Source organism: Lolium perenne, unplaced genomic scaffold, assembly GCF_019359855.2.
Source record: "Lolium perenne isolate Kyuss_39 unplaced genomic scaffold, Kyuss_2.0 unplaced31, whole genome shotgun sequence".
Lineage (NCBI taxonomy): Eukaryota > Viridiplantae > Streptophyta > Magnoliopsida > Poales > Poaceae > Lolium > Lolium perenne.
The window spans coordinates 7,859-20,000 of record NW_027248989.1 but is presented as its reverse complement, the minus strand read 5'-3'; the positions used below and the strand labels follow the sequence as shown (position 1 = coordinate 20,000).

The window sequence follows — 12,142 nt, the reverse complement described above, 5'->3', positions numbered from 1 at the left end:
TAGAAGTTGTAACTAGGATATTTGTAGTTCTTTCCCTAGCTTATGTAGTGTTCTCTAGAACACTCTAGTTGTGAGTAGAGCTAAGTAGTGAAGGCTCATGCAGCCTATAAATAGAGGTCCAACCTCTACCTATGAAATCGGACTATGTACCCACTACCTATCAATAAAGAGAACTTTGTGTTCTTGTTTTAGATCTTGGATTAGATCTTGTGTGTTGAGAGTTTGGACTAAACTCTTGACAGCCCCGCCCCTAGAGCGATATCTAGGTTACGCCCCTAGAGCGATATCTAGCGCAGCACGTTGAAGCGGTTCCTTCAACATTCGTGCTGTCCACATTGTAGCAACACGGTGGAGCTGTTCCTCCACAACCTTGTGCTGCTTCACAAAGCAAGATGGTGGTCCTCATCTTTGCCTGCTACCCCCTGCTCCTGCTCATAGATGCTAAATGTGCACATGTATGCATCATCTCAGGCATCCTATTTTCGCAAGAAACAGGAAAACAAGGAGACCAATGATAGATGGACATTAGCTCCTTGAGGTTATTGGGGCCAAAGCAAGATGGTGGTCCTCATCTTTGCCTGCTACCCCCTGCTCCTGCTCCTACATATGCTTGACTCCAGAACAGGAACAGATCGATATCTCATGGTATTTCCACCGCCTCATTGCCGCTGCCACTCGAGAAACAGTAATTTTGCTGCATGTAAGAAGAGCAAGAGATCGCAAGAAGGATATGTAGATGCAATCAGGGCGAGGGAAAGGGGAGGCTGGCGACCTGGGCACCCTGGGTGCGGTGAACCACAAGTCCACAATGGAACGAGCTGCTGTGGGTGGGAGCAGAGGTAGCTCGGATCTGGAGAGAGATGGGAAGGGTAAAGAAGGTGGACTAGGAATCTTATTTGTCTTGTGTGCCAAACCACTATCATAAGCTGGCCTGAGGGGTCAATTCATCCGCTAGTCATACTCGAGAGGGAGTAAAATGAGCCAAAGGTTTTATAGAGAGAGATGGGGGTCACCGTTTTATTGCTGTCACTTCACATCATGTACCAACAGAACAAAGTATCATTTTTCTTAGTTACATGAGCCACCTTACATCCACTGATCCACCTGCCTAAGCTACGCGTGGACTTCATGTCCCAGAACTGAATCAGTGAGATTGTTGCAACAATCTTTCCCTAGACACAGTATCCAGAATCAATTATTAGGTTCTGTTTGTGGTGCTGAACTGTGATGTGCTGTGGTTATCTTATAATGTCCTGTAGAAAATTAGACACAAAAGTAGGCAAAAGCGCCAACCAAACACTAAAATAGGCAAAAGTTGGTTGGGCAAACAGGATTATCATAATCCGCTTTCTTGTCTATCATGAGCATTTATATAATTACACCTTTTCTTGTCTTCTTTCTGCAGAGTAATTATGGGCTACAGTGTCATCATCCACGGCAAATGAGTTCCAAAGTTCACAGATACCAGGTTTGTTTTGTTGAGCCTTATGCGCATGACCTATTCAGTTCCTTATCTGTGAAATATAGTTCTCAAAAAGTAAAATCATGCATTTCTATTTGATCTTTCTTTCATTTACCCCTCAGCTGTCCCTTAATCCACTTTTCACCTGTTAATTCCAAAACTGGTTGCTGTTTCAGAGGCGCTTTGTGTCCACAGCAGCAGAATGGACATGTAGGTGCCGAGTAATTAAACTCCCTTCTCTTATCTTCTTTCTCACCCATGTGCAGCTTGAGCTCCACTCTGTCGGCATTCACCCCCTCCCGCCATCTACGATGCTAAGCACTACTACCATCGTATTGTAGTCTCCTCTGTTGCTCCTCCAGCTGTGCCATCATCTCACCTGCTCTTCTCCTCAGTCCTGACCCACCCATTCAGTATCTGTACACAATCTCCACCCCAATATCACTTATCTCATCTTGGCTTGTTTCTTGTAGATTATTAGGTTTAATTAGTCACGGTTAGTGTGGAATACTTAAACAAATAAGATTGAAATCCACGGGGGGATGAGTTGCTGTCGCCTGTCGGTGACGTGGGGCATGGCATGCATGTGCGGAGGATGAGTTGCTGCTGAGCTTGGGTGGTAGGTTGAGCGGGGGCAGACTGATATGCTTTGCATCTTGCAATAGAGAACCCATGTGGTCTGCGCGTGCATAGAAATAGAAAAAGAGAGTCGGGATAAGGTATTACAAATAGGGCAACGCAATAAACCTTATATTATGGATTTTTTCTCAAAAAACTATATGGCTTATATATAGGAACGGAGGTATGACAAATAGACCATATTTTTGTTTATAAACCGAACGTCGCTTACTAATTTAAGTGGCGTCCTTGTTTTTCGTGATTAAACATTGACCATCAATTTGACCGATGATACATGAGTTACGTGTCGTAAGAGACTAAGAGTTATATCATTGGAAAGTTCATTTGAATACAAATTCAATGCTACAAATGTTAAGATATATAACCAACATTTTCTTGATCAAATTAGTGGTCAAAGTTAGACCTCTCTATACGTGGACACCACCTAAATGGGGTCGGGGGGAGTAGGTGTAACTTCAACATGTAGATGCTTAACAAGCCAAAACTGAATCAACTTGGTCGTGGGAGTTCAGGTTTGATAGTTGGAGGGTATAAAATGGACTTGCTACTTAATTCATTTGGTTTTGTATTAGTGCATGAATCAGTCTAGTTACTGTTTGTGCATATTTTATTGCATTAGACTAAAAGGTAGCATGCGTACATAATCTGATACAGCATGCTAGTCTCCTTGACATGTAATTACTATTATATCTGGTCACTCAGATTCAGCTTTATTTTATAACTGAAGGTTGATGTGTCATTTGGTTTTGTATTAGTGCATGAATCAGTCTAGTTACTGTTTGTGCATATTTTATTGCATTAGACTAAAAGGTAGCATGCGTACATAATCTGATACAGCATGCTAGTCTCCTTGACATGTAATTACTATTATATCTGGTCACTCAGATTCAGCTTTATTTTATAACTGAAGGTTGATGTGATACAGTTATATGAATTTTATACCCCTATTTAAATATTCCAGTTTTTAAAAAATCATTGCATTATGTCATGAATTCCTGTTTTCTCATATTTGGATGCTAACTCTTTTTTTTTATTTCTTCATTGATTGTTTTGTAGGTGCTCGATGCATTAGTTGCCCTTTTCTGCAGGTCTAATATACCAGCAGATGTTCGCTTAGTTGGTGGCTGGCTATTTAGGCAACTGCTGCCTCACGGAGAGGAAGAGTTCACCGCTTTTCATCTAAAACGGCTAAAGGTACACACATACTGCAGTATTATTCCTTGGTCACAGTATGTTCTGGTATGAGCTTGTGTGCTTGTGTGATACTATACTGTGATTGACATATAGTAGTTACATATATTAAGGGTGATGGGGAATATACAGTACTGGTATAAGTTTGGTTCTGATAACCTAATGTCTTACTAGTAATTAGTACACGCTTTGTGGCTTAATTAAGATATATTTTGCGGTTGCTTATCTGTGTGTCCTGTGAGAGCTAGGATCAACCACAACCCATATTTTGCGAAGGAGCTGAGATAACCTCTGTGCTAGCTCCAATAAGATAATCTTTTGAACTGTGACCTCCGCCCTCTCCAGCTGTACCGAAATCGCCTGGTTGCTGCACCCAACTTGACCTGCCAACAGTCTTATTTTCTTCCAACTGAACTAACGCTCCTGGCCTATTTTTAAAATTATGTTTGTTGGCATTTCCTGTTTTGAAAATTCTAATCCAGCTAGATTCTAAGTTCTGGTGAAAGTACTTTCTTGCAATGTTCAAGTCTCTCATCTACACTTCTTGCCTATCCAGATTAACATTTGAAATCTGTCCTGGGTGTATGCCTTCATCAGATGTGGTTGGAATTGCAATCTTTAATGCACCATGTTATTGCTGAAACCTCGAGTATATTTGAAGATGTGTAGATACGTTATATGTTTTTGCATGTATCATGCTGATTATATAATTGTTCGTTTAGGATTCACACAAGGACTGCAGTGCAAAGCTTTTGGAAGAATCTGGAGGATGCTGGCGTGACTTGCTTCATCCTATCGTTAGAGAAGCTTGGAAGAATTGCAAGAGAGGTATGTTTCAGTTTCGGAGTGAGAGTTCTATGTTTTCATATGTTGTAAATGAGAATCCGTCCTCATGTTCTTTGTTTTTTCTTTGGAGATAGCAATTGAGGCATCTTCACCACCCAAAGGATCCAAGTCTATTATTTCACCCTTGGACCCGTGTTCATTTGGAGGTCAGGACTCATTATGACACTAAATTCAATTTGTATTTACAACTATAAGCGCATGATGGACTGATTTGTAAACAATTTTTATTCCAGGTGATTCTACTATTGCTATTGCAGAGAGAACCCATGAGATGGTTAAGGTATTGGCTGGATCTTCATTTGCTTGTTTTGGTGATTTTCGTTATAGTATTCCTAACATAAACAGAATGCAAGTGACCCAAAAGTACCACTTGTTATGATCAACATATCCAATGTGTAACACAACTAGCAGTTAAGAGAAGCAAAACCAGATAAAAAAGTCTTATTCTCACCCATAAGGATATCCACAATTCTTTTCCTTATAGCTGAACCAGACTTACTGTTGTGTGATGCCTAACAAAAAAGTTATTAGGTTACCCATGCATGATAATTGCATTATTATGTTTGTGAATGTTAAGTGTATACTGGTTCACCAGTCTGCTGATCCATGGTTCAAACTGTGAGTATTTTAATATTTTAAAATTAAATCATGTGCAATTTAAAGTTGGATGCGCTGTTGTTAGGTTGGTTTACTGCTTTTTTTGACAACTACCAGCAACCCCAACAGGTCGGATATTTTAGGCACGTGGGTACCATGCAGGTCAGGTGCTTGACCCCTAAGTTTGAACTTATCTTTATTCTGCCCCTTATCTTTCTTTCACAAAAAGGAATGAATGGCTCAGCTAGATGGAGTAACCGAGCCAGAACAGAACAAAATAAAACAGGTATAAATAAGAAAATCCTAGTTAAGAGGGTTCATGTAAAGAACAGGTTCCAAATCACGGATCGATTCCCTTTTCAAAACCTGCTGCAGCAGCTCTGGCTCTTCCTGCATGCCACAAATGGCCCACAAAAAAGAAGAATCCTAGAACAAAATGAGAAGTCGATAACCAACTTCTAGGAGAGACATAATTAACCGCATTGATCTCGGTAGCTACGCCACCCACAGAATTAAAGAGCCTAAAGGGGCGTGGGTCATATATTCTGCCGTACTCTTTTATTTTTCACAGATCAGTCTTTTCAGCAAACCAATCAGGTTCTGGTGTTAGAAACGATGCTGTAAAGTTCTTTCCCTCTAATCCTGAGATGTTCCATGCTGAATTTGTAATGGTTCTGTGGAAGGTTGTGTACCTAGCCTCGTGTTTGTGTGTGCTATATGAACAGAATATAAGTACACTACCAACATGGATAGGTGTATCTGTATCTGCATCAGGGTACGAATACAGGGATATGGCATTTTTCAAAATACCATACAGGGATACGTTTGTTTATTTTAATGAACAATTTACGTGTTAGTGGCAGCAGCAGATTGCCTTTCTGTTCTTTTCTAAGCTTAGTGAAGCATCTCCAAAGTATTGGCTGTTGCAGACACAGTCCATTCTCTTCTTATTACTAAACTTCTATTGAACAAGTCTGCAATTTGCATAAATAAACACAAAACGAGGGATTCCAATTTCCAAGTTTCCAGCAATAGCAAACACAAAAGCCACCGCACAGGGATTGTTTTACTAGGTCAGTTTCTTGGTGCCATGGGCTCCTGTGGTTACTTTGACGAGAGGGCCTTTAAGCAATTGCTATCTGCATCCTTTGAATTGGATAGTCTATATCAGAACTCAATTTGAGATCTACTTAAATTAATCCATACTCTCTGAATTTCTATACATTTTGGGTGTTCTATTAAATTATGTCTTGTATTTGAAGTTATTGTTTTCAGTTTCTCTGATGTCACTGAAATATGTGCTATTTTTTGCAGGGTTTTGTGCTACAGCGTCAAGTTATACTCTTCTGCCTTGGAGAAACTTTCACCGACCAGCCACCTGTGCATTCTCCAGTGGACCCGCCTGTAAATAAACGAGCAAGTGCAGCCGGTTTCGATGGTTCAGTGCCCAAGCCTGGGCTTGAAGTCAACTTAGGTCTGAGTTTTCTTGAAGCTCGTGCGTTGGCATCATGGAAATCCCAGTACATTAATTCTTCTCTGTATTTGTGATACATTAAATGTTTATCTTGCTGTTCTTGCAGTTGATGCGGTTCCTTGCCGGATAGCATTTGAGAGGGGCAAAGAACGCCACTTCTGCTTTTTAGCTCTATCTGATGGAACTACTGGGTGGATTCTTCTATTAGAAGAACTACCTCTCAAACAAGAGCGTGGAATTGTCCGCGTCTCGGCACCCTTGGCTGGATCTGATGTAAGTATTATGTATTTATCATGATATTGAGTATCTTGTGTTTAGTTGCTCGGTCAGAGTCATACATATTTTTATTAGAGGTAAGACAGAATTTTTTTCTGTGAATAATGCATCTGATGAAGAAAATTGTGTGCTTAATTTATTTCAGCCAAGAATAGATGAAAAGCATGTGAAGTGGTTGCATTTGCGTATTCGACCTTCAACTGTTCCTTTCCTTGATCCGGAAAAATTTAAAGGGAAAACAAAGAAGTATCTTGTTGACGGGAGATGGACCCTTGCCTTTAGAGATGAGCAATCTTGCAAGGCAGCAGAGGCCATGGTTGTGGAAGAGATGAAGCTGCAGCAAGATGCTGTTAGGAAACAGTTGAGGCCATTGCTTGAACTTGGCATGCCTGAGGATGGATTGCAGCATCATCAGCCTTCCCAGGAAACCATCTCCGATGATGACGGATCAGAGACCGATTAAAGGTTTCATCATGTGCAGTGTTGAACTTGGAAGAAAGGGCGGCAGGAGGTTCAGTTGCTTCCATCTTGGCGAGCAAGTCGTCATGCTCTGTATATTACATCGGCAGATTAGAGGTCTTGTTAACACACACACACTGTAGAGTTTCAACCCTTCCGAGGTTAAATTAGGTCCATAGGATTCTTTGTACAATAGTCTGTATCTGTCCTTTGTCCCTTGTAATGTTATGAATATCACAGTCCATTCTTTCATAAGCTTCAGGGCAGAGTTGGGCTGTCAGTGTACACTAATTGTTTGAAGAGGCCTACAAACAATAATATCTGTTGTTGAAATAAGCCTCGTTGTCTATAATAATAATATGGGAGCCTGTACATGATTTTCTTTTATCGACAACACTGTTAACTTTATCAAGCAGGATGTTTTTGACTGTTGTTGAGATGGAGATTGTTCACTGTTGTGCTGACACTTTTGTAGGGAAAGTTTGATCTTTGATGTGTGTGTGACATGCTCTGCTATTGTTTTATTCTATGTGGGAGCGAGACGTTGATTGATGAGACAATGAACATCTACACCACAGTTTGCAGTCCTTGTAATAATAGAAATCAAGTGTTTTTTTGAATCTTCTAACTATTTTTATTTTAAAGATTTGATACTTGGCTGTTGCCAAATTGTCAAAGTGGGTCATTTCTGGAATGAAAAAACAGGATGTCAAATTATGAAAATCAGCGGCCTTTTTTTCTTCTCCAGTAGAGTTGCAGTATACCTTGATCCGACACAGTCTAAACCGCACCATCCCATTCACAACCTGGCTTCAGGATATAAAAAACTAATTGAGGCATGTATGAATGCTCAGAGGAGACGAAGAACTGAAATTGTATTGTATCAATCCAGTCATATTGCAGCATGCTAGAATGGAACAATGGAAACGGAAGGAGTCATCACGGAGGAAGTGGGCATATTTTCTGAGTATGGGCCGTATGCTTGAGTTGAGCTTTTTGACTCTCAGGCACATGAGCTCTTGCAGAGATAAAATAAGACAGAACTATTCCACCCGCCGGTGTTTATCTTGAGTGATGGACTTACACGAAAGGGTGTACTTTTAAGTTTTTTAGAAAGTCATTTTTTCCAAATTTGACCATAGTTACAGAAAATACACTTACATTTATGTCACTAAATTAGTATCATTAAATTCATGGTAAAATATATTTTCATAATACACTTACATTTTTTTATTAAACTTGGTCAAAGTGGAAATAGTTTGACTCTCCAAAAAGGTGCAAGTACACACTCTTTGGTGAACGAGAAGTACTGCTTAATTATTGCGATGGTAAGTTGTCTAGACTAGAACATGGCACTCTAAATTTGACAGGTCGGAGCAGCTACACAAGCTTTGGCTCACTTTCTTTCGTAGTAAACTAGTAATAATGTGAGAGCTTGTATGCCACCCATCGGCATTTATCTTGTGTGATAGACTGGGAGCTATATAAGGTGGCCACATAAAAGTTATGGCTTCTGGTCGGGTGTAATTGGTATCATCTTTATAACAATATAAAAGACTTTTCATCGAGAAGAAAACAGTCAGGTTCATCAATTCCAGAAAACAATGCAACAAAGTATATACATCAGACAGAGAGTTTCAGTCATGAGAAAACATAAGCCATACCATGCCGTTCACTTTGATGGTAAAATGTGTAGACTACCGTCCATAACAAAGTATAAAGACGGCACTCGAAATTTCGTGATGTCGGAGTCGGAGTGGAGCTACGCAAGCTTTGGTTCGCTTTCTTGGCGAGCCGCTTTCCTGTGCTAAGGTATTTTTACCGTGTGTCAGAAAAGGCAAAGGGGGTTAAAGCCTAATCGGGTCACATAAAAAGGGAGCTTTCCGATTGGCCGTCTTTCCGCATCGGAATTGTTGCTAGCGAAGGCACGCGTTAAAATCGGGCTGCGAGAAAAGAGAAAGGCGACGGACCGATCGATCGATCGGTCGATCGCGTAGGGCTCTTTCCCGTGCCGAGCTTAGCAACGACCATGCATGGCGAGACCGATCGTCCTCAAAAGTGCCATAAAAAGAGCTTAAAAGAGACCAGCGTAGCTATCACAAGCCCGGCAGCGGCAGGGGATAAGAATCGATAGGTAGATAGAGTCCGTCAGTCTCTTCCCATGAAAAGTGTATTTACGATCGTGGTAAAATTTTGAAAGCTGATATTTGTCCAAGAAGCACACTGTCACTGTCATTTTCAACTCAGCTTAGCATTTTCCACATGCTTAGGACGTTTTTGGGATTGGAGGATTTTCATAAGAATTTTTGGAGGATTATCGATTGCAATCCTACGCCCCCAATTTCATAGAATTTCAACATCCGCTCTAAGCTATTTTTTTTACAATCGAGGCACTTTTCCTGTGTTTTATATCCAAACGACAAAATTTTGCAGGTTTCCTCTTTTTTGTGCATGCAATCCTATTAAAATCCTATGTTTTTCCAAGTTCATGTGTTTGTAATCCTATGTAAAGAAAACCATTAGATACGTTCTCGATTCTTTATATAAGACCACAAACTCATATTTCAGTTACCCCTCTTTCCTAAAATAAGATGCTTATAGTTTTTTTTTTGTCAAAGTCATCAAATATTTCAAAATTTGATCAACTAAATAGAGAATAGTATCAAAATTTATAATTTCACATTAATATTGCTAGAAATCATGAAATGTATTTCATATCGTGTGAATTTGGTATTATAGATGTCGATAATTTTTTCTATATAGTTGTCAAACTTTAAAAAAGCTTTAACTTTGAACAAAAATATAGACATACTCCCTTCTGCCCATTTTATGCTGCGCGTAATTTTCCATGCAAGTTAAACTGTGCAAACTTTGACCAAGAATATAGATAATAATACAAAGATCTACTATGACAAATGCATATAATATAAAAATATATTTCATGACAATTCTAAACATATTATTCGTTTGTTGTATATGTTTATATTTTTTACTATAGATGATAAAATTTTATGAAGTTTGATTTTGATCAAACCTCAACATATTTTGGGCAGAAGGGAGTACTATTTTGGGATGTAGGGAGTACCAAGAAAACATAAACAACATAATTAATTATGTTAAAAATAGTCTTGTGTTCTCGGTTAATTAAATGTGTTGGATTTGGTGCCTCCTTCTCTATAACTGCATGTGGCATTCACATTAATGAGCAACATCCTACGGGAAAAAAAATCTAATTATGTTTTTCTCACTAGTGTTAACCTTGCATAGATGAAAAATATACCTTTTTAACAGTGTCGTTGTAATAAATAAAAAGAGGGCGTAGTAGATTCCTGAGAAGAAGTGAAAGGAAGATATACGTTCTAATCTGTGTCACCTGCTGAAACCCACACCACAAGAGAGCGGCATGATTGTCATCAACCATCTTATCTGGAACACACGGATGTGATTCATGAGTGAATGATGGGAATCGCCGTGCCGGGAGATGTCACTTTTTTATTTACTCAGCTGTTGATGGGGAGAAGGAGGAAGCCTCCCACTTTTTACACAAGACGAAATCGCAAAAGGAGCAGCAGCCTACGGAGGGGAAATGGTCCTCCTCCTCCCTGGCTCTTTGCAGTTTCCCATCCAAGGTCGACCGGGCGGCGGCCGGCCCAAGGCGACGGAGGCAGGCGGTCTTTTCCAGCGTGCATGCGGCCAAAGCGGCAGCAGCGGAGGAGTGAGGGAAAGCAGCCTAGTACGTAAAAGGGGGGCAGCGAGTGTGAATGAATCCAAGGGCCAAAGAAAGAAAGAAAGCGAAAGAAAGCTGGGGGTCATCGGAACCAGCGATATTCTTCACGTCCCTATCATATCACCCCATCAGCTCATCATGTCCCTGTAGTTAGCTCCCAGATACAAAATGCAGGTGCTCTCTCTCGGCTCTTGCTAACCAAATCTTGCTGCGAATTATGATGCTGGCGATGGCGCGTCGGACGGCCATTGGAGTTTGGAACTCTAGGCATGATGTTGGTTCCATCCAAGAATGCTCAACGGAATTCAGGTTCAAGGGACTGTTTGATTCATATGATTGTTGGAGGAAAGACATAGAAATAGGAAATTTTTCTTTGGTAGTAGTACTATTTATCTGTTTGATTCAAATGAGGAGCATAGGAAAAATTTCTGGGCTTACTAGGAATGGCACCGCGACCAAGGTGCAAAACTATTGGCTAAGTACACTATTAAGGAGGGCATGCGATCAGTTGTTTTCACACATCCATGCAGATCCCGTTTTGTATGTGCATGCATGAAAACCGGTTTCACACAGCCTAAAGAAAAGGAAAGAGCGGCATGCGATGTGGCTGGGAGTGATTCTAGGAGGATATTAGTTAGGTAATTAATTAAGAGCGGGCCTTATTCTGGACCAAATGGGTAGGTGTTTTGAAACAAATAGTTTTTCACTAGGAGCCCAGAATACCGGACCGGAGGGAGTAGCCAAGATTGCATGCCCTCCTTAAGACTAGCTTGGCGCGATGCATTTTTTTTTACATAAGCTTTAAATTTACACATGCATCTAGAGAGGTTAGGAACATTATTATTGAAGATGGCATCATTCATTTGGTCCCAAATACTCCAGCAGCCTGTAATGATAATCTCCATCAGGAAATTCATTTGATATCTTTCCTTTGCTTCAGAAAGCATGTCATGGATAGATAGGTCAGTGTCCCATTCCACCCCTAGTGCCCACCAGAAGCTCATACTGGAAAGAGCACTCAAAGAACAGATGCATAGGGTATTCTTCAGGACATTCATCACATAGGATGCAATATGTAAATTCAACATAGAAGTTCTTTTTTTTTTTCATCATGTCTTTAGTGTTTAATCTCCCTTGTAGTAGCAACGAGGCAAAGAACTTCTGTCTAGGTATGTTGCAAGCCTTCCATATGCTAGTAATTGATTTGTGAGATGTATGCTCGCCAATAAGTAATTTATATACATTCTTTGTGGAGTAATGGGGTGATCCCCAACTGAATGACCAATCATCATATTCCTCATTGAACTGAATATTCTGAATTTCCTCATATAACATGTGAAGCTGTTGGTGTGCCATGACAGACAGTGGTAAGTGGAACATGTCATAGATACTCTCATTGTTTATATTGTGAACTGATGCCATATTTTGATCTTTGTCCTTAACAAAAGAAAATAATTGCGGCATATCAAAT

The 12,142-nt window shown here is 40.1% G+C and overlaps 1 protein-coding gene across 1 annotated transcript; it reads left to right on the top strand.

Annotated features, from left to right (window-relative positions):
* Positions 1–1,405: 1,405 nt before the first annotated feature.
* On the top strand, positions 1,406–7,331 carry LOC139834316 (protein TRANSPARENT TESTA 9-like; the record flags this gene model as incomplete). Its single annotated transcript, XM_071824802.1, is given in 8 exon segments — positions 1,406–1,468; positions 3,158–3,295; positions 4,015–4,120; positions 4,213–4,284; positions 4,372–4,418; positions 6,050–6,209; positions 6,316–6,482; positions 6,631–7,331. Coding segments are annotated over 8 exon segments (1,071 nt in total), but the record flags the coding sequence as incomplete, so codon positions are not given.
* Between the last annotated feature and the right edge of the window lie 4,811 nt (positions 7,332–12,142).